General features: G+C 37.3%; 2 protein-coding genes across 9 annotated transcripts; one reads left to right on the top strand and one right to left on the bottom strand.

Moving 5' to 3' along the window:
- Positions 1 to 298: 298 nt before the first annotated feature.
- Pink (WD40 repeat domain-containing protein pink) lies at positions 299 to 5,255 on the top strand. Its single transcript, XM_071703619.1, has 6 exons — positions 299 to 466; positions 998 to 1,108; positions 1,280 to 1,513; positions 1,761 to 3,739; positions 4,411 to 4,528; positions 4,920 to 5,255. Exons 1-6 carry the CDS (start codon positions 368 to 370, stop codon positions 5,172 to 5,174), a joined length of 2,796 nt encoding a protein of 931 aa, XP_071559720.1. The 5' UTR covers positions 299 to 367; the 3' UTR covers positions 5,175 to 5,255.
- Positions 4,386 to 22,567, bottom strand: Cpsf6 (cleavage and polyadenylation specificity factor subunit 6). Of its 8 annotated transcripts, none has more exons than XM_071703626.1 (13): positions 22,409 to 22,478; positions 20,823 to 20,891; positions 19,909 to 20,133; positions 19,371 to 19,598; positions 18,745 to 19,227; positions 17,160 to 17,286; positions 16,751 to 16,864; positions 16,029 to 16,309; positions 15,257 to 15,554; positions 14,430 to 14,694; positions 12,076 to 12,156; positions 11,770 to 11,825; positions 4,386 to 11,446 (listed from the first exon to the last, which is right to left on the bottom strand). In XM_071703626.1, exons 2-13 carry the CDS (start codon positions 20,823 to 20,825, stop codon positions 11,223 to 11,225), a joined length of 2,385 nt encoding a protein of 794 aa, XP_071559727.1. In that variant the 5' UTR covers positions 20,826 to 20,891; positions 22,409 to 22,478; the 3' UTR covers positions 4,386 to 11,222. The 8 variants fall into 8 exon arrangements, with proteins under 8 accessions (XP_071559727.1, XP_071559728.1, XP_071559725.1 ...); XM_071703627.1 differs by lacking the exon at positions 22,409 to 22,478 and adding an exon at positions 21,693 to 21,712; XM_071703624.1 differs by lacking the exon at positions 20,823 to 20,891 and having other exon boundaries at positions 22,409 to 22,567.
- Positions 22,568 to 22,973: the final 406 nt, after the last annotated feature.

Here is a 22,973-nt window from a genome sequence, read left to right on the forward strand (position 1 = left end):
TTTTATTAACCCTCTAGCTGTATACGTGGGTCTACGGCGTTCGTGAGTAAATTAATTCATGAATTCTCGTTGTTCGGAACTCACCCGGGGCGAAGTTCCAACACGAACACAATCCAGATTCCGGGCGGATGTAATTCAGCATTTGCCAGTTGTAGCTGCGTTTCTTTTGACGCTTTTTCAATACTGAAATGCATCGCTCCATCTTTGTTTGATATTCGATGTGCAACGAAGACAGAAGGACGCTTACAGCGCGCTGTGAGCGTCAAAAGGAACGCATGAGCCCAGTGTGTTGTGTGCGGCGTGTGCGCGGCGCGGGCGTCGCGTCACTCGACAGTCGACAGTCAGTCTGTCAAGAAGATGCTGGACGATGTATCCCGCCGCACCGGATCTTCCTTACATCCTGTCAGAACGTGAGGAAATCAACTCGATCCTGTACAAACCGATCAATTCGACGCAGCGGATAAAGGTACGGTTGACATGATCGCCTGGCAAGGCTTTGCACGCGTTTCTCCGTGCTTAACGCGCCTAGGCGGCGACGGTGAGGTTAACTCGAACGGTACGGTGGGCGTACACAATGCACCTGTCAACACACCTGTCAAAAATATCCCGCGACTTGCCCCGCGTTGGCCAGCCTCTGAGGAACAATAAAAATAATCCGGATTATTTCCGACTTCAATAATGTCGAGCAAGTTTCAAGATTTTTATCTCTAGATAGGACAGAAATGAATACATTCATAGCTTGCTTTGCATACAATACGTTGCATATCTACACAAGATATACTATTACTTTATTCATAGCACTGTTGCGTAATTTTTTACTTTTAACCGTAGCAGCGAACGTTTTTGTCTTTTTTGTCGGATTTATAATGCATATATGTAGATACGATACATAAGATAGATAAGATAAAATTTCCAAAATCTGTTTTTTTTCAAGTTTTTGATTGACTTTATAGTGCAATTTTTAAGGTGTATAATATCATAAATTATGTAATTACAGTACACATGTTTCCACGCTTCGCCGAGTTACATTGTGCTAGGCTCAACCAGCGGCAGCGTCTACTTGTTCTCCAGAGAACCATGTTCGTTTCTTCAAATAATACCCCTATCGGTAAATAGTCCTTCAGTTGCAATTACGTTAAGTTTTTATTCATAATTTTCTCAGTATATAATCTGGAATGTAGGTTTTAGTCAAATGTTGATTGAACAGATGACATATTATGACTCTACGCTGTACGATTGGCATATTTATTAACGTTTATTAACATTTGTCTTTTACCAGGAGGGTGTGGTCACATGTGTGGCGATATCACCTGACGAGAAGACCGTAGCTTTAGCCACCACTCGCGGTACCGTCTGTCTAGTCTCTCTAAAATCCACTCCGCAACTTATGTCGGTATCGACGGAGCACGTGTATAAACAAATCACTTGTATCTGCTGGAACAATAACAGTACCGAGATATACGTGGGAGATGCAGTCGGCAGGGTCTCCGTCATGGTGCTGTCGGTATTCACGGTAAGCTTATAACGCAATAAATTGAACACACTAACAAGCTTAATGTTTACTTTGACAGTTTAATAATAATTTAATATTGTGTAATAAATTAAAATTATGTACAACATAATGTATATATTGTTGCAAGGCATGATATGCATGATTTAATTTATATGTTAATGTTATATCTATTTTGCATTTATATATCATGCATGTATGTCAACCAAGATGTCGTGCATAATATCTTTTTTTCTTTTCTTACGATTAGGTCAATGGAATGTTTCAAACTCCGGCATGCACGCTCATGAATCTGGATTCCAGCATCGTGCAATTGAGCTTCCTCTCGCCTCTGCTGCTGGTCTCCACGTTGGCGCGTTGTTACATCTGTAACACTGTGCTGGAGCAGTACAAACAGATAGGCAATAAGCCGCGGAACGGGGAGTTCGGCGTGTGTTTCCACACGCGCGAGAACACCACTTCGAACGCACAGAGGGAGGAGAAAAACATCAATGACGCGCGGGGCGCGTTCAACTTGATCTCCGACAACGATAGCAATATCCTGGGCGAGAATCACTCGAAGATATTTTGCGCTCGACCCGGCTCGAGATTGTGGGAGGTGTCGGCCGACGGGGTCGTCGTGAAGACGCATCAGTTCAAAGAGGCTCTGGCGATTCCGCCGATAGCAATATTTCGATCGGGTAGTACCTTAGAATCTAGTCAGAAGGAGGAGACGGAACGCGAGTGGCCGCCGCAGTCTGTTAACTTCTCGCACCTGTTTGTACTCGCACGCAAGTATTTATTTTCCTATACGACTAGCGGCCTGTACGTTATCGATCCCACGAACGCGAGCGTGCTGTTGTGGAGCAACGAGTACACGAATATCAGCATGACGGCGATCGTGGACGATCGAATTTACTTGATGACCTGTGATAGCGAATTTCATTGTGTAGCATTAACGACACTCGACAGCCTGTTACTGCGGCTCTATTGCCGCGAGCAATGTAGCGAGTGTCTGAACGCGTGTTTTGTATATAAGTCGCAACTACTGAACGCCATCGGCACTAAGGAGATTGTCAAGATGTTCGAAGTGAAGGATCTACCACGAGACGAGAAAGCGTTGCTGCGACCGTTAATAACGCTGCTGCAAGCCGGCGGTAATAATAGACCGGCCAAATTGGACTCCGGGATCGTAGTCGTGCACTCGGAGAACGATAGATTCGCGGATAAAAGAACCTACGGCTGTGAAATGACGTCTTCGTCGCAGTCTCCCGAGATCTCCAGCGATGATTCGTCCGAGATGCAAATACAATCTGGGACAGATCGGGAAGAAGATACACTCGCACGGGGAGATACACTCGGGACGGCTTCAGAGGACGTACTTGACTCGGGGAATTACGACGGGGAAGTGTTAGATGTCAAAGACGACGGTCATCAAAGACCGGATTTTCAGGAAAACGTCACGCACAGGGTGCAGTCCGATTTACGCTCGATTTACGATCTGGCGAACAGCATCAGATCCGGTATGTCGGAGAAGGAAATCGAGGAAATTATCTTGGAGACGGATAAGAGGATGAGAACTGTCAAAGACTCCTACCGAGACTCGCCCGGGCTTCAGAGTTTCATCTATGAAGTTACTCGCGCCGCGGAATTGCATTATTACAACGTGTTTCTGGAAAATGCTTTCGCGCAGTCGATCGACTCCATCGCCAACGATTACGTCGTGCGGCACTTCGCGAGAGCCTTCATCGAGATCAACGCGCCGACTTATGCCAGGTGCAGCTGCGGTTATCCCTACCCGATGGACAAGACCGTGGAGCCCAAGTTCCTAACGGTCGGCGAGTCCTTGATTAAGAGATACGCTGACGAACTGCCGAAAGAATGTAGCAATATTTGCGACAAGGTACCTTACATGTGGCGCGTGTACCTGTCCATCCGCGTCGAGCGACGTAGCGCGCTGGACGACCTGTTGAGACAGTGCCTTCAGACCAGAGACAATGTCGTGCTGTCGTTTCTTCTGCCGGCGCTAAACGAGCAACAGTGGAGTTGCGTGGCCATGTGCCTGGGCGAGATCCAGGACGGCACTTGCCTGTTCTGCGCGATGCCTTTGGCGAGGAAGCCCGATTATGACGTGCTGATAGATTGGAGCGGGATTGCCAGAGAGATCATGAGTAGAGAGGGACCGGACGAGGCTACGGCGTTTCTGATTAAGCTCGAGAGCATGATACCGGACATTGATTTGGACAGAAGGTATTGAAAAATCTTCAAGATAGAGAAGATCGATCTGTATTCTTTCTTTTACAGAATGATGACAAAATAGTATGATATATACGGATCTTACAGCGAAAGTTAATAAGAATTTCATTGATAATTAAGAAGTAATATAAATATTGTCTAAAAAATTTGTCGTTCAGTATTATAGAAGTACATTAATTTTTCTTTGTAACATTAAAATTTGTTATAAACATTTTTAAAGATTTAAAGAGATGAGTTTTCTCGACGAGTATATTTGATATTTTTTATTATTAATAGAACTCTTATTGCCATCAATATTAACAAGATTACTTATTTTCTGTTCATCATTCTATAAATTGTAGAAGAATATAGAATGCAACGCTATATAAAATTACAGCGTCCTTGGCCTGTTTACTAACAATCGATACTGTTATATAAATAAATGTAAAAACTCTGAAATATAAATACAGAAAATAAAAATAAGAATAAAGATATAAGAATACAAAGATAAGATTAAATAATAGCTAAACCAAAATGAAATTTATAAGTAATTTATTTAATTAAAATAATATACGATTATGATTAAAAGTGTTCTGTATACATAAAGAAATTTAATTAATCTCGGCTAAAAGTTTTGCGGCTAACAATAAGTATTGATAAGTACTAATATATTATTTTTATTGTAGCATATTCCAGTCGATCATATTTACAAAAATGCTGCATCGCCGAGGCTTGAAGAAGTCAATCGATTTCAGTAAAACTAATCAATTATCATCGGAATATGGTACAATTTGCTCGCCACAGGTAATCTCATTGCTATTTCTATCGTAAAAATAACGAAGTATCTAAACAACATCAATCTAAAGATCTGGAAAGATGTCTTCCAGATTTATATGTTGTCTAGATATACATATAGAATGAATCAATACAACTCGTTCAGCTTATTTTCCTTTAAAATCTTTTTGTTAAGAAGATTGCTAACAGAAAACGCGCTATAACTTTCACATTGACTTCTTGCAATCGAGTAATTTCAAATAAGAGAAACTAAGATCTTTCTACGACCAATAGTTTAACAATTAGAATAATCAAGTTGACTCTTAAGCAATTTAAGGATCCTCCCTTCCCTCTCTGAGAGTATGAATATAGAGATAGTAAATATTAATTAAGATATTAAATATCATTTTCATTGTCGCAGATAGGCGAACAGCTGGCGAAAGCTCTCGAAAAAGATTTAAGGCGACCAATAGATAAAAATGTGTTCGGGACAGGCGCTCATCATTGGGGTATGCGCCATAAGATTAAATCATTGACGTGCCCAGGCTGCACGTTGTCTTTACAGACGCCAATTTTGCTAGGTGACAATGGAATCGCGATCTTCCGTTGCGGGCACGCCTACCATGTAAATTGTATGATAGAGAGAAAGCTCACTAGATGCAATCTTCATCAGTAAATATTGTAAATAAGAGTCGAATAAACAAAAGTAACACGTACCCTATACATTTCTCTTAAAATAAAGCTCTCTTCAAACGTACTTGAATCTATTATTTATTACCTATCTAGTAGATTTTTTTTTCTATCGCAAATATTTGGATTTATTATCTCGGTACATTCGTTATCACAGTTGCAAGTTGGACAGTACAGAAGAACATCATAAACCGTAAGACGGAACAAAATCGCTATATAATACAAACATTATTATTATTATTATTATATCGTCTCGACAGAGCCACGCATTTTTCAAATTGACTACTTTTGTTAAAAATGTACCATTTTTTATATCGTTATAATTGTAATATTATCAATAATCACAACTGCAACGATTGATTATAGTCTTCTCGTATATAGAGTTATTAGACATGCATGTACAGTAAATAAAATATTCTCGCACGATCCCTGACGCCGCATTAAGTTCTTCTTGCAAGAGATCAGGAAAAGGAAAAGTGTACATCTAGATTTACATGAATATTTCATTATTTGTCTTATCACTTACCTTATTTGACGTTATCGAAATACATATTACAATTACACGCATACAACGTGTAAATATAACTTCGTGTGCGTGGTCTATTATACAGATTCGGCATTTATAATTCTTGCTATGATTTTGCAGACTGATCTTTAGTAAAAAAAAAAAAAAAACTCAACATCCAGATCGTTCGCGATACATTAAATCAAGATTTAACATAATGTATATATTGACATTATTGTAATATATTGCATATACTTTAGTAGCGCCAGGTCTGACTTACAGCAAAATCTTTATATAGATATTAAATATCGATATAATTAAATGTGTATATTCTTAAATAAATCCATATAAAAGTTGTTCACGCAAATCTTGTGACGATTTCTATCATTATTTCTATAAACACGTTGTGTACCGTAATGCAATAGCACCGAACATTATTCCTTTGATATAAAAGCAAAACAAAAAGCTTATTATCGTATGGAATTATTAAGTTTAGAAAAATATTTACTAATAAGAGACTTTTTTGCATGGAATGTATATCGGTATCACAGTTCAAATAGCAATAAAATGTACAAAACTTTACTTTGTAACGTTTCTATCGCAATGTGACTAGATAATCTTTGTTATACCTAGCTCTTTACATAAATTTATCTACATAATCTTTTTGTATATATAATTATTTAAAAAAGTATAAAAAAGTCAGCAGATACAGATATTAAATGTCAAAAATTTCCTACCAATATATCCGTATATATATAATTTTTAGCTACAACATAACATGATTTGAGCATTATGAAGTTTTGAGCAAAGTATTGAGTCATGACTGTACATTTAGTTATTCATAAATGGACGTTTCAGGTTTTCTTTTAGTGAATATCGTAACTTGCGAAGAGCTTGCATCAAACGCAAGTGCCTGTCTTTGCACAATCGCGGAGAAGACACTTCATTTTACAATAAATCATAAGATATCAATATCATATCTCCATGTTTCTAATAAATTTTATAATACAATTTGGAAGCAGAAAATTTCCTTTCAAATAGGCAGGTTGTTGGTTTTATGCTTCCATTCTTGCAGATTGAGATCGCAGCGCTTGACATTTTTAGCATCATTAGATCAATTATATCAATAATTGCTATTGATCATGTACTACAGTTTTCATAAAATAAAAGCATTGTGCTTTAAATATTGATAATAGAGAAAACGTATACATTGACAAATATTTCTAATAAAGCCCACTTTAGATGAACCGTAATTATTAGAATTTAGGATAAAATTTTATTTATAACTTTATATACCGTGTAATGCACGAGAAATATTTGAAGACTCAGACAACTTACACAGATATATATGTTAAATACATATTAAAATATATACATATCGAAATACACGACATAAAATTATAAATAAAATGTTATCTTGAAATCTAAAGTATAAATTACGGATCTTCTAAGAAAAGCTTATAATATTATTGATACATTTTCCCCTGATAATCATTTTGCTAATTATGACAGTTACGGCGAGATCGAATCATATAAAGAGAAAGCACTTTGTATAGATGGTCTTAATACGTTGCTCTCCACTGTGCAATTGTTCTAATACTTTGAATATATATATAATATCAAATTATTTCAACAATTTGTGTATATGATAGATAGATTACACGAATAAAATAAAAAGATGTTGCACTCCTTGTCGAGACTGTAGTAACAGGTGCACAGTGGACAACATGTTAATATAGTCTGCAAAATATCAAGTTACGTTTCTACATCAAATCGTTTACAAATACGTCTTCTTTTTTTTTTTTTTTTTTTAAGAGAATATCATGGAAGTAAATAAAAGTTGTTTTTTGCAAACGGATATGCAAAAAATGCATATCCGTTTCGTGTTGTACGCAAAAATAATACGCTTAAAATTAAGTATAATTAAATGTGTATAGAGTTGCATTCGGTTGTTGCACTTACCCATTACCGTTCCATAACATATCTCTCCCAGGCAACTTTTTATTCGCGCCGCTCTCGAACGAGAGCGGACCAACTCTATTACGCAAACAAAAATGCTACGTGAAATCAAAAGTATATGACAAATAATCGCAACGGTGACTTATAGTACGTCGGCGGAATGGTTGCGGTTTTCCGAGCTCTGTTGGGTAACAACAGCTCTCTTTCTCTCGAGGTAATGTGCACTTAGCAAATAAAGTCTGAGAGTGAAAACTGATAAATATACGTAGGAACAAATTATCCAGACGACTGTGTGCTTGCGATCGCACGAAACCGTGCACAAAACATCAACAATAGAATTTTTTTCGATGAAGCCGATCAATAATTTGTACAATTTATTATTAAAACGCAGATTCGTGGTGCTTCCTTTCGCGGCATATTGTGCATCTCTTCGTCTCTTAGAACGAAACGATTCTACAGTATGGATATATTGTGCGCGGTTTCTTATAAAGTTTCCCAAAAGATATTTTGATATCTGTAAAACATGTATATCACATTATAATTATGTGATGTTTTTCTGCGGTAATACTATATCACGAAGTATATCATAAAGTATATTTGCGATAATACTGCATATGAGAACGGCTTCGTATTTTTTTCTAATTAATAGATAAACGCTGTTTCTCGAGAATCTAAATGCAATGAAATTTCATTAAAGAAACATCGGACTTTGAAATTCAATATTAATTTCGTAGTATCACCATAGTATGCCGTTCTCGAATGATTCAGCTTAAAAAAAAATAGCAAGCAATATTTTGATTTAGTAACATTTAAGTAGCATGCCAAATATTACCGTATAATAATATTAAACACGAATAGAGTTATATGTACAGTTGCACTTTACATAGTAATTTTTGGAAATTTTCAATTAAAAAATTTCTCCGGTCCTTATTAAATACAAGTCGAAATTTGATGATGCGCAAATAGTCGTATTTCCGCAAATTCAATAAAATGTTACAACGCAATTTCATATTATTCAACTGATATTAAATGTGCAATTGATCTCAAATAATTTCGTAAAATTTCACTTTTATCAATAGATATCTAAAAAACTTCATGTAAAATGATGTAAAAAAATTCATTCCTTGGATGGGTCAAATTCTTAAAAATAAAATTAAAACATTGGATGCGTATAATCATGCAGAAATAATCTGTCTTAAAAAGGAGAGAACCCTTTTAAGCGTCGGTGGGTAATAGATCGTAACATTAAACGCATACTATTATCTTTAACTAGATATCGATTAATAAGAAATTTGAACAGAGTTGTGAGATTTCAAGATTACATGGAAATAATTCATGATTTTCTTAATTTATAGCATAGAAGGCAGGAACGTTTGCACGACATTCCGCTGTTGAAAATATACACGTCTCGGTTCCGTGTATATCTTTTTTTTAAGTTTCATTCGTTCCATTCCTAAAAAAAGAGAAAAAAGATATAGATAAAATTCCATCCTTCTGCAAAATTACATTAAAGCTAGTTGAGCGTAAAACTAAAGAGACACTGTTTTCGAAAAGCATTAATGTAACCTTACATAGATTTAAAAAAAACCCCATTTGTATCTCGTACAAATACCTCAGATTAAATTATACATAAAAGATGCACTTTATCACAAAATTGTTTTGCTCTTACTACTCTTATTTTTCTTTCTAGAATACGATATTATATCAATTTAGCAAAATTTCATTCAATTCTTAGTACATTTAATAAATTCACAAATATAAATATCAATTTCCCACTCTTAAAAATTGAATGCACATGATTTAAACGTAAATAAAATATCAACAATTTGCACTTGAAAGCTATCTTGCTAAAAATTTTAATTTTTTCAGGATTGATGACTCTATTATGCAAAATATATTAATGTATTGCAAGGATAAACTCAATAAAATTATGCTTATAGTCAAATTGTTCACATCACTTATTTGTAAAAATAAAATACACAATTTATCATACACTGGGTTCGATATGTTGATATTTTATATGATACACAGATTAGCGCATATAATATTAAGTGAACAATTTGACTATTAATATCTTATGTACCAGCTTTTGATTTTCTTAATATTACTTGTATATCAATAATATCATTGACTTTATACTTCGAATAGCACATGAAAGTATGATTATAACCAAAGTTTCATGCATTTTTTAACTTAGTCTTACAGTATACAACACAAAAGATCAGGAGTTTATTAATGTTGTATAGGAATAATTGCATCATATAATGTTTTGTGAGACATATTCTAAAATATCCTTTGAGAAATTTGTATAAATTTCTGGTATTATGCAGATATTATTATTAATGTAAAATAACGTAATATTTTCATAATATTCTTCATAAAACTTCTTATTATTATTAAGAACAATAATGGAATTAACAATTATGCTGCAGATTTTTGTAGAAGATACATGAAATAACAATCTGTATAGCTCACAAACATAATATTAGCACATTTATTCCTAATTTCTTATTATAAAACGTACTTCATTCTCAATATTTTCATTTCTTCGAAAAGCGAATCGTATATAATTAATTCATATTCACCTCACTTACTGACAGAATATTTCCCTTTTCGCCATCATTAATTCTCGGATGTGCGTAGTTTTTTTTTAAAATAATATTGTGAAAGGTTTCATGAATCTCGTGGATAACACGCATCAGAGAATTAATACATATTTTTACACATAACGATCCAGCTTTTCGAGAAACTTGTGTGAACTCGGGAACTCGTAAAATCGCAGAAACAAAAACATAGTTCTCTCTTTTTCTTGTTATCAGGAATTTGTGTGTACAGATGAATAAAGTAAAGACATGTTTAGCATTTATATTTTTTTTTGAAAGCGTATATATGTATTACGTTAAGATACAATCTTGAATCGTCCGTGCAGAAGGAGGCTGATGGTTTTCTCGCGTAGATATCTTCGTTCTTTCTTCTCTTGTTCTTGACGCATCTTGCTCTCGTTCTGTTTCTTGTCACTGCGAATCATAATCTCGGACGACCTCGAATCAAGATGTCTTTTTTTCTCCTTCTTACCTTCCCTTCGACACTCGTACGCGATAACTATTCGTTTACAAACCCACTCTCTGACTAAATGAATATTTCCTTAATCATAACACAGTTACAGTGGATATATGTATATGTGTATACATGTAGTACATTATTATATTAATACATGTGTAAGACAAAAGGACTCCGTGATTAATGAAGAGATTTCACGGCAATTCTATACCGAAAACTTGAGTTCGGTTATTTCGAAACAAGACAATAACGTTCAGAATTCTATGTGGAGTCTATTAAATCTTCATACTATTCGTTAAGCAAATTTCGAAATTACCCTTTTACCGTGTATCCTACAATGTTTCTCGATAATGCCGCGTGTCATTAATAATCATGAATAAATCTTTGGATGTCAAAAATGTTCGTACATTATAAGCGACATAATATACTTTATACTTCAAGAGAATTAAAAGACGAGGATCGCAGTGTGTGAGTGTGTATGTTGTTGCATTTACTGCTTCATCATCGATCCTATGTCATGTTGACATGCCTTGCTCGCATCGTCTTCGGCGCTTCTTTCTTCCTTTTTGTTTTAGTGTCTTGAGCGATGCGAGGAGTCTGCACGTTCATCCCGACGATCCCGTTCTCGTTCACGTTCACGTTCCCGTTCCGGTTCCCGTTCCCGCTCGGTCGGTCTCCGGCTCGATTCTCGTTCTCGCTCTCGCTCGCGTTCTCTGTAGCGATCGTCATAATACCTACACAAGTCACGTCAGCCAATTATCTTATTTTAATGCTGCTTTGCATTGCATACTTTCGTTATATCTACGAGTCCACTTTACTACAAAACGTTAATCTCGTGTTATTCACGAATACAAAAGGAACGATGAAAAATATATACTGCTCTCTTTGTCTCTCTCACTCTATTTCCTTCAATAATTCTGCTAACCGATGTATTTTGTGCACGAAAGCGCATAAACATAAAATAAATCGGCACGCAACAAGTATAGAGACATGATTATGCAATTATAACGATAACAAACACGTGATTTCGTAATTTTTACAACGGCAATATAAATACCTAAAGATAATACGTTTCTCCTTGATTTCTTCCTTACAAGTCCAGCAATAGAGGATCTATTAATCGAACAACAATTTTCTGTCTTTCCGATTATGTTAATCATTATTAAAGCTTTTCTTATTTCATTATCCTACGTATATGTTTTTTTTCTCTCCGAAAGTGTCCAAAATGAAAAATGAAAGAAAGGGCATGAATCTATGTGCCCGCGCAATATGAACACGTGACATTTCCTATCGTCATTTCGTCGTTTACTTAACGTTCATTTAAGTCTACATGCAATCGCCGTAATGAAAAAAAGTCAATTACCTAGTCGCCTTGGAAGACGAGACGGGCGCCGTCTCTGGCGGTTCCTCTTTTACTCTTGGCCTGGCTGACTGACGTGTTGTACTAATGGAAAATGGATATTCTGTTATGACGGTTTATGTACTATTAACCAGGCTTAGTACATTTCATTAAAAGCAAAAATTATCCTAAAAAAGACGATAGCTCGGATCGTTGTTTCAATATCAACGAGAGAGACATGTCTTGCGAGGTTTACGCTATTTTATAAATTACATAATAATTACATACAAAAATACAAAATGCCTGAATGCATGGATCACAATTGCAATTAAACAATTGGCAATTTATAAGATAAAGATTTAATATATACATCTAAATTAGTGAACACTAATTGATATCAGCTATCAACGATTCAAGGATGATTCGGGACGAGAACATTATGATTTAACATTAACCCTGGTACCATATACCAAAAAGAACGTAAAAAGAAGTAGATAGTGCAGTAAAGATTAAATAACACATTAGGAGAATACTTTCAATTCGCTTTTAATTTTTCTCATATAATTAATAATTTTGATTAATAGTCCGTGTACATGATTACAGGGTTTCATGTTTCTATGTCATTATAATACAAATTTTAGAGCAGCATGAGCGTAGACTGTGAATTAGAGTGATATTAAAATATGCTGATTGCCTTTATTACGCATTGCTGGCAAGCTATATTTTATCCAGTAGTCAGCATTTTTCGTCACTGTTTACTGATTTAAAATATCCTTATAAAATATAGCGAGATACCGCGTAAAAGATGATATAGGTACACACAATATATTCGCGAGTCTTAAAATTATAAATTGTGATGAACAACTAAAAGATCATAAGCAGCCGCGTGTAACTGAATCTTACATTAAACTGTGCGTCTTGCTTGTTCCACGCGTGCTTATAAAAGGTCACATTTTGCTTGTATACGTGAGAAAACAAAAAAAGAGAATACAATCCTTTTTTTACACAACGTGAATGCACGTAAGAGAGTAGCGAGTTATAAACAAATTAAGAAAGTACATAAAAATTTTTGTGTTTCTATTTATATATTATCATATCTTACATTGAGATATTTTTTAGGGGTCATTTTATTACGTTTAATTTTCGCGCGAGTATACCTGAAATATAGCACCATAAAGATGCTATTCCCATACATAATATAAATAATATACAACGAATAAAAATATATTAGCGTTTTACTTGAATAAAATTATTAAATTTTTACTTTTTCACGAACAGTTTGTAATCTTTATGTCGTCCTATACTTCATAGTATACTTCGGTAATAGAAACGGTCAATAATGCTGCAATTTATAGTTTATAAATAACATAATTAATATAAAATAAATATATTAATTCTTGTATCAAATACGCTATTTAAAGTACTGTATATATTGTCTATATACTATTATGTAAGAAAAACATGGACACAATGAGATCTTATACATTAATGAATAACTTAAAAATGCTTGATTATAATCATACTCGAAAAAATTATTAGCAGGATATGCAATCAGAAAAAACTGCAATGTAACATTGATTGCGACATAGACATGATTTGACAACTCGAGAGCTAATTTTACTCATGATTTATAAATTGCAGCTATCGCTATAAATACGCGTGCACTATAATTAAATACAAGATAAACATAGTATTGACTTTTTTGTGGTGTGATTAGTGCGCAACAATTCAAACGGCTGTATAAGATCTGGAGTGACAACAAACTAAGACAACGTTACGGCTGAGGTAATAAAAGTGCGCTTCTATTCACTCTGGTATATCAAAATATCGATAAGCAAGTTGACACACACGTTTACTCTTTCCTTGCTTATAGATATATCGACCTTTTCTATTTTTTGTTACCTTTTCAGAGCGTTTCATATTTACAATTGACACAAATAATGTCGAGAGACGTTTGTTCATGTTTACAGTTCTCGGTTACGATACAAATGCACAATATGGAAATTCATTGGCAATCTCTTTAGCAATGGAAGCAAATTTATTAATTTAAATATGAATTCCTCATTCTAAATACGGATTCCACCGTATCGCATGAAAAGAAAAATATGGTTGACGAGATGGAAACTTAGTTTCGATCTTTGTGTGTATTGTAATATCCTATTTCTATTGTACTTTTGTTGAACGACATCTCTCACGGAATACATAATATATTATTAATATCAATATAAACGGTTTAGTTCTTTTTTCTCTCTCTAACAATCAAGATCTCTAAAGAAGAGTTTCTCTCAACAAAATTCCTCCCTTTGTACAACGAATACACACTAGACACTAGTAGTGACACAATTAAGAGATTAGTCTGGTAAGATGATTTGGCTTACCTTTCTTCTCTGCTTCGCTCTCTATATTCACGATCTCTTTCACGTTCGCGCTCTCTTTCTCTGCTGCGGGAACGTTCTCTCGGATATGGCTCGCTGTAATAACGTTCCCTGTCCCTATCACGATCCCGTTCTCTCTCGCGATCACGCTCCCGGTCACGGTCCCGCTCCCGGTCTCTGCTACGTTCACGATATTCACGGTCCCGACTCCTGGACCGCTCGCGTCGTCTCCTATGACTGCGCTCTCTGTCACGCGAACGTGAACGCTCTGTAAGAAAATTCGTTATCTGTGAGATGAACCGCATGACTAAGTTTTAAGACAAAGTTAAAATAATATATTTGCGTAGAGAAAAGACTTTTATGACTTAATATCTTAAAATGTAAAAGGTCGTTAATTCTATGGACTATATTTGTTCTTTCTTCTTCTAATGCAAAAATTTTCAAAGCTATTGTGACGCGCGCGTGTGCCCCTACCAAGACGGCGACCCGGCACTACACTAATTAGCCGGACAGACGCGTTTCTCGCTAGCGCCTGGCCGTGCTGACTAAATTTATAAACAAATTCCAGAAAAATACCCATTGCCCTCATCGACGCTGTCACGAGTTGAATCGGGCACGTAGAGTCACTATCTGACTCGTACAGAGTCGCGAAATTTTTGGGGACACATCTCATTCAATACCATCATCTCATCACCCTACATTCCCATGCTCCTCTCAATCATATCACACCACTACAACGACTCATAATCCCAAACTATAATTCTAACACTTTTTAACGGCAGAATTTTATGGATTATGAGTTACACTACACGCAGATATATTTAACTCACCTCTACGTCCGGACCCATAGCTCTTCGTTTCAACACCGCGTAGGGTATCCTGAAGAGAACTGATCAAGATCTTGCATCTGTCGTCTGCGGCTACCTTGGACTGTTTTATCAGCGAGATAGCAGTCACCAAGGTCTCTATGGCACTTGCATATTCGCCTGCCGCGGCGTCAGATACCGCTCGCGCGATTGCGGACGACGACACTGTACGATTACGGCCCATTATTTCCTCGAATTCTTGCTCAGTGAGCGGCGGTGGACCTTCCGGGCGATGATCAGGCCCAGGTGCTCCATAAGGAGCCTATACGATACAAAAATTATATAGAAAATTGTATTAAATCTATTTGCATTGAGATATTATGCGCTTTGTAGATATTATTATCTATATATTATAGAATTTCTATTCTACAATGAGCATAATATCTATAAAGTTGCTTCTACCTGCTAATGCCAAATTTTTACAGAACATTAATAACGTAAGCGAATTTATTTGAATAGACCGTGTTGTATTCACAATTATAATTATAATTATGTTTTTTAATTATAATTCTGAAAATGAGTAACACTTCATGTAACGGTTCAATGTTTTCTTTACGATTGATAATAAGAGCATTAATTCTTTTGGTGGTAATATAAATTATTTTGCAGAGAAGCTGTTCGAGGTAGTAACTATCGAAACATGGCTATTGAAATTTAACTCGTATTACATACAAATTATCTATTAATTGGCTTAATATTTTGGTTAAAATACGTAGACGTGATAATAAGATAATACTTGTGCACTTGGTGGGCCATAACCGTGTGGTGGTACATGTGGCGGTCCGTGCGATTGTCCATGAGGTGGGCCATGAGGTGGACCATGAGGAGGACCGTGAGGCGGACCATGTGGTGGGCCATGAGGCGGACCAGGAGGTCCCGGTGGATGTTGACCGGGATGCTGATGAGGTGGTCCTTGCGGAAAGAATGCGGGATTGACATGGGGTGCAGGGCCACCCGGTGGTCCCTGAGGAGGACCTTGTGGTGGCCCACCGTGTCCCGGAGGCGGCCCGCCTGGACCTAACAATGTACTTGATTAATATCTAAGACATTTTTCATTTACCAGATATAAATGATAAACGTATCGTGATTATAAATACATGAGAACGAGGACGGATAATGGAAGTAAATCCTATTTCAAAATCGAATTATATCTTGAAATAGATCGTTGATGTACTTTCTCCCATTATGTATATCGAATATTTTAATAATAAATAGTAATATTTAGCAATATTCGGTGCAATAAATATACAGTGGTATTTATCGATGATATTTTAGAAATCAGCAAGTTCAATGTGAACAATTACACGATTTTTGATAATTTTCAATTATGAAATGATCCTTTGAAACACCTTGCACCTCAATGCTTCTGCCAGATCAATTTCCCTCAATATCATGCATCTCGCGGTGTAGTGAACGATTAAAATTTGTAACAATGAACGAGCATTCTAAGTCTCTCACCACCCATAGAACCTGGAGGAGGTCCTCTCTGTGGTGGGCCTTGGCCAGGCTGCGGCCCTTGCATATGTTGATGTTGAGGGAAACCTGGTGGTCCCTGAGGCCCATGATGCATTCCTATGCACATATTGAACAATGGCATCAGTAATACCAATTTGCTGTTAGCAAATTGAAATGACATAGTACACTACTACTACTACTACTATTTCAACACGATTTTTGTTCGCAAGTTCCCACCATCTTCGTTGTTTCTTTCTACCGTTTACTCCGTCATGCAGAAAAAATGGTACAAAAGCATTCAAGATGTTTCAGAGGAGTAATAAATCATAAAAGTTTTGAATCATAAACGAGGTTTTACAAAGGTGAACATAAAGGTTTTGGGAGAACAGCGAAAATCGGTCTGCGTACGAACCTGGTGGTCTATTCCATTCAGGACGAGGCTGCGCACCTCTGGGATCCCCTGGAGGTCCACCAGGATGTCCAGGAGGCCCACGTGGAGGTCCTTGACCAGGAGGTCCGGGTGGACCACCGTGAAATTGCTGAATGAAGACAGATGAAGGTTCTATTTCACTCTATCATAATTACATAGATAATTACTGTCTAGCTTCACGAAAAAAAAAACAAATAATTTTATAATTAGAAAACAAGGGACGAGTTTATTGTTGAACGTTAGCGAAACGAAATTTGAACGTTAGCATATTTTGTAAAATTGATATTCTGTAAAACTTGTATATGTATAAAAAATATAATCGTTAATATATACTAAAGTACAATGACACAGAGCATTTCAATATTCTCTTAAAAATCTGTGTTTATGTAGTTTTATTGAGTATTATTGGGTATTATAATATTTAACATGGATCTATATTTTTCTAAAAGCGTAATATCATGTTGTAACATATTGTCAATAACCTCTATTAAATTTGTAGTATATGTGTACTTATTGTAAATGACGCACATTATTTGGTAATATTTAATGTATTAATAAAATATAAGCCCCACCTATATATAGCTAGTCCAAACACAATTTAGGAAAATTGATATATTTACATTATAATTTTTTCTGCGTAATATTGCAAATTATTATTTATTAATAGTTATATTATCTTCTAAATAGCCAGTTATTTATAAAAAAAATCTAATTTTTAAAATTGCATTTCTTTGAATTCGAATAATGTGATGAAAATAATTAGACACGAAACGGTTTCGAAAAATAGAATTGAAAAGAAAACCTCATTATCGGTTACCTGTGGCATATGGTAACTGGCTTCTAAAAGGTCTCTAGTGCAACTCTGTTTACGCGTAAGACATGAAAGTGCAAAACATATTTAAGCCTGTACTATGATTATTTACAGTGGACATGCACTGAACGATTCTGTTTAGAAACTGTGCAGATATCTCTTTACAAATTCATCTCGCAAACTTTGATTACTTTATTAAAATAATTATTAAAACATGTTTTAAATGTATTTATTAGTAATCAGATTCTGCGCAGTTTAAAAATACATTTAAGATTATAATACACCCCCCCCCCTTCCCATGGAAACTTCCAAAACAATATTATAACGATTTCTAAAGCAATCATTAAAGTCGTAAATACTATCGTACAACGCAAATTTCTTCGTGTGATCAATCTTAAGTAAATATGTTTTAACATATTTAAGTTCACGTAATTCTTAACTTATTTCATGTCTTTAAAATATATTTTTATCATAAAGATAGCACCCTATAATCTAACCGATTGTTTAAAAAGAAGAAGTAAAATTCATATTTTGTTACATCTATATCCTCTTTTTTTTGCGGTTACAGTGCATATCCTTCAAGACGTTAGCTATGAATAAAATCCAGGGCGTACAAATCTTGTCATAAATAATAAATTTCAAGTATAATCGCATTTAGCGCTAAACATAACGCTAAATGGATACGAAAATATAGTCCAATACAGTTGAGAGTATATTTTGTCTGTTAAAGAAACAGAAAAATCTGTTCGTACATACCATTCCAGGGGGTCTATGCTGACCGGGACCTGGTCCAGGTGGCCCTTGTTGAGGTGGACCTCCCGGTCCACTAGGTCCTCGAGGCGGTCCCGGAGGACCATTCGGACGCGGTCCGTTCCACGGTCCCTGCTGATAGCCAGGTGGCGGGCCTTGATTAGGATGACCAGGCAACGGATGATGCGGTCCTGGGCCTGGTCCTAACGGCGGACCATGCATACGTGGCGGACCTTGCTGACCTGGTCCACCGGGTCCACCTGGTGGACCCATTCCGGGTGGCGGCATTCTTTGCGGCCTTACACCCTGTGGAGGACCCATCATCATTCTAGGACCGTGATTTTGTTGTGAATGTTGAGGATGTTGAGGGTGTTGGGGATGCTGTTGATGAGGTGGCATTGGTGGCTGATGTTGATGTGGGTTATGAGGACGTTGGCTCTGACTCTGCTGCGGAGCCGGAGCAGGTCGCGTCTTACACTGCGACTCAAACTGAGAACACACAAAAAATAGATTGCTGTGTGTAAGTCCCACGTGTACCTCGCTAATGTGAATATCGTAGCGTACTATTTGTGTACACTGCGAAATTAATTTATATACCTTCTTTTTATGTCACAACTCATAATGATACGTACTTGGTTGAGAGCCTGCTTGGTAGGAAAAGTTACTACGGGATTTTGTCCATGCAACTCCTTCTTAGGCAGCCTCTCCATGCATATTCTCATGCTCTGCTCTGAGCCCAAGGATATCACACAGAAACCTTTGGATTGGCCATTGGCACGATTCTCGAAGAACTTTACTTCCACAAAGTCAGACACCCCAATGCTTTGAACAGCATCTGTTATATCTTGGTCACTTGTCCACTAAAAATAAAATTTATTGTTATTGAATAACTTTCGATGCAAAAAGAACAGTAAAAATTAAAGTTTTCTACTAAGAAAGAATATGATTTATCCACATTGCAAAATCATAAATATAGAAAGCAGAAGGAAACATATATCATATTAAAGTTTGAGAAATATTAATTTATGGAATGTAGTCTCTTTGTCTGGAGTGTATATCATAATATTTTAATTTATACATTGAAAGTAAACGATTCCACTGTCGAGAGAAGTGGTAGAAAAAGAAGGAATCTTTAAAACGTTGGAATTAATTCTGTGCACGTGTATATACCCATGTCAAGTTGCCAACGTATAATTGATGTCGTCTTCCAATTTGATTCGGCTGTATGTTATTGCCAAGTTGGTGATAAGGCGCGTTCCCATTAGTTTCCTCATTCGGAGACGTGGTATCGCCACCACCCTCTCCGGTATTTCCGGAAGAGACGCCGCCATTGCCACCTGCTGGAGCGGCAATCACGTCGTCATAAAGATCAACGCCATCACCCGCGAATTCGTCCTGAAACAGATGCGTGGGCGAGCATTATATAAAGAAAAGTATAGCAAAACACTTATTTTACGTTGGAAGAAACGCGTGATGTTAGTGATATTAATAGTAATCTTCATTGTATTTTAGATGAGAGGCAGATTAATCGACAAATGTTATATGCAAATGTTATATGGTAGAGAATTTTGTTATCTTTATTTAATACACGCACTGAACACGTACTGAATATGTTACAGTCAAAGTGCAAAATAATTGTACAAAATATTTAGAGGTCAGAGAATGCAACACCAGACAAAATACTTTATTACTTTAGTCTATGCTATTTCTTTATCATGGTCATTGTTAAAGCTGTGTAACTTATGTTTGACCGAAAGAAGCTTAATGAAATCTCTGATTAAAAAAATCTTTCTTTGAAAATAAAAAAAGGAGTGCCATCAAATTTACAGGAACGCATTGAGTCCAGTTTGTTATTTGAGCATCAAGTATCACGAACGAGAGCCACGAGAAGATTTAACAAAGGCAATCCAAGTTTAAGGTGGTTCACAAATTTGAAAAAAATGATTTTGTTCTCAAGGATCGAGGAATAACGCTCAATATAACAACGTGACCTCAAGACAGCCCCCTGCTGCGAGAGCCCAGCATATATAAACTAATTTATGAAAATAAATTACATCAATATGTAAAGAAACGTTTAGATGTACCATTTTCTTATTACACGCGACTTCCTGCGCACCTTGTGGTTCAACCGATCAACCAATCGTACACTTCGACTGTAACAGATATGCAGATATACAGACTTTTTGCATTGTGAGGATAAAGCAGAGATTGAACTCACTGTAATTTCAATTTCAATTTCAGACCTTGGTGCCACAGACGTGCAAGGATCTACGTTTTTATATTATATACATATATATGCAACACGTGCTATTTTTAATTATTCCTTGCGTTTGCTCGCTTTAACAAAATGCAGCTACATTTATACTTTATCTGGAATGTAAGAAATGTAATAAACACTTTTCCAAAAAGAAGTACAGTTACAAGTACGTTCAACTGTAGTTAGTCGCCGACTGTCGCCACTTGAATTTTCTCACACACAAAAGTTGTATGCAAACATTATCTCGCGCGTGAAAAGGACCGATTAAGATCCAATCTCTCGGGATCCCAGATTCTGAGCGGTAAAAAATGAAATTACAATCGGTTTCAATCCCTGCCGCGATATTCTAAGCAGCCGCGCTTTTTTTTTTTCACAAGAGAGAAAAAAAGACATTCGAAAATAGGAAATGGAAAATCAATAAAAGAGAGAATGCAAAGAGAAAATGTAATCGCGCATGCAGTGCGATACGCTGCAACGTCTATGTACACATGTATGTGTATGTGTGTGGGTGTGTGCGGGAGCGTGTGTTTGCATGTGAGGATATATGCGTGCCGCGTGTGAGGGGTTGAAAATCACAAGAGTCAAGGGGGAAGCGGGCTTAGGGGGGTGGTGAGAGAGGGAGAGGGGAGAAGAAAGGGGCGGGGGGGGGGGAAGGAACGAAAGAGTGAAAGAGTTAACTACACGATATTCGCCTTACCGCTAGCACCATTTTGCGGTCGATTCCTGTTGCGAACCCGTATTACTGTTTTAGCGCTTAGCTCCGGGGAACGGGTGTACGGGTACGCGCGCGATCGACGGCAGCAGGCAGGCACTAGCTAGACAGGCGGGATCGGTCAACTGCGCGGCAACAAGAAGGAGGTAACACTCTCGGAGTGAAGCTCTCTCGTCTTTGTATACGTGCTCGCTAACTAATTCGCTCGTTCGTTCCGTTCGCAGTAGGTTCGTACGTTGGGTCGCGTTCGCGCGCGCGTTCGCGCGCGCGCGCGCACGCTCGTTCGTTCCTTCGGAGTATAGTCGCCCGCCGGCTCGAGCGACGTGCCGGACGTGCGCGCGGGGGGCGGGAGGGAGGGCACACAGTAACGTTTCACGATGAGGGATCAGCGACGCGAGCCGATCGTTAGCAACGGTCGCCCGTCCACCATTGACGCCGACACACTCAGCCCGCGCGCGGAATCGACGCCGAACGATAATCGCTCGCTCGCTCGTTCGCTCTCACTGCCTCTCACACAGTTGCGGCGCGGCGCGGCGCGGCACGATATGGCGCGTCGCGATCGTCGAAGCGTGTAAACTGTGTCCGTGTCAGAGCGCGGCTCGTTCCTTCATTTCCTTCCGATCGAACGGGAAGAGAGAGAGAGAGATAGAAAGAACGCGGTCCTGTACTTTTAATTGCTATCAAAGAGAAATGCGAATTACCTGCGCGAAATCTTGCTCGAGATCGTCGGCGTACAAATCAATGTCACCGTCCGCCATTTTACGTACACCGACGCTCACTGCAGCTGCGAGCCGCGATACGGCAGAAGGCGCCAAGCGTCGTCGCGGTCGTGTGAGTATTCTCGGTTTCCCGGGGAAGCGCGCGACGAGAGCGCCATCCGTAACGTAAAGGCGGTCTTTACACTGCGGAGTGCGGGCTCGATTGGCAGTTTGCGGAGTGACCAATCGGAGCGCAGCCGCTTGCGAAATCGAGATAACAATCCATTAGCGTAATACGGCCTTTAGAGATTAAGGATTGCGAACTGAGATTCAATCAATTAGATAAGTTTAATTTTAATCCGTTTTGTTCGTAGTCTGATTAATGACTTTTTTTGTTACAAGCGTTTAAATTGATCACAACCACTCACATCAATCGGAGCTTGGAGTTTTTTCGCTGGACGAACCAATCGGAAGGTTCTATGTTACATTGGCCAATTAGCGATGCGGACAACCGGGTGAAGAATTAAAAATTAACTGTATAAAAATAGATGTAAAAAACGATCTAATT

This window comes from Temnothorax nylanderi, unplaced genomic scaffold (genome assembly GCF_030848795.1).
Source record: "Temnothorax nylanderi isolate EJ_2023f unplaced genomic scaffold, tnyl_v1.0 TNYL_tig0035_pilon, whole genome shotgun sequence".
In the NCBI taxonomy this organism is placed as follows: Eukaryota; Metazoa; Arthropoda; class Insecta; order Hymenoptera; family Formicidae; genus Temnothorax; species Temnothorax nylanderi.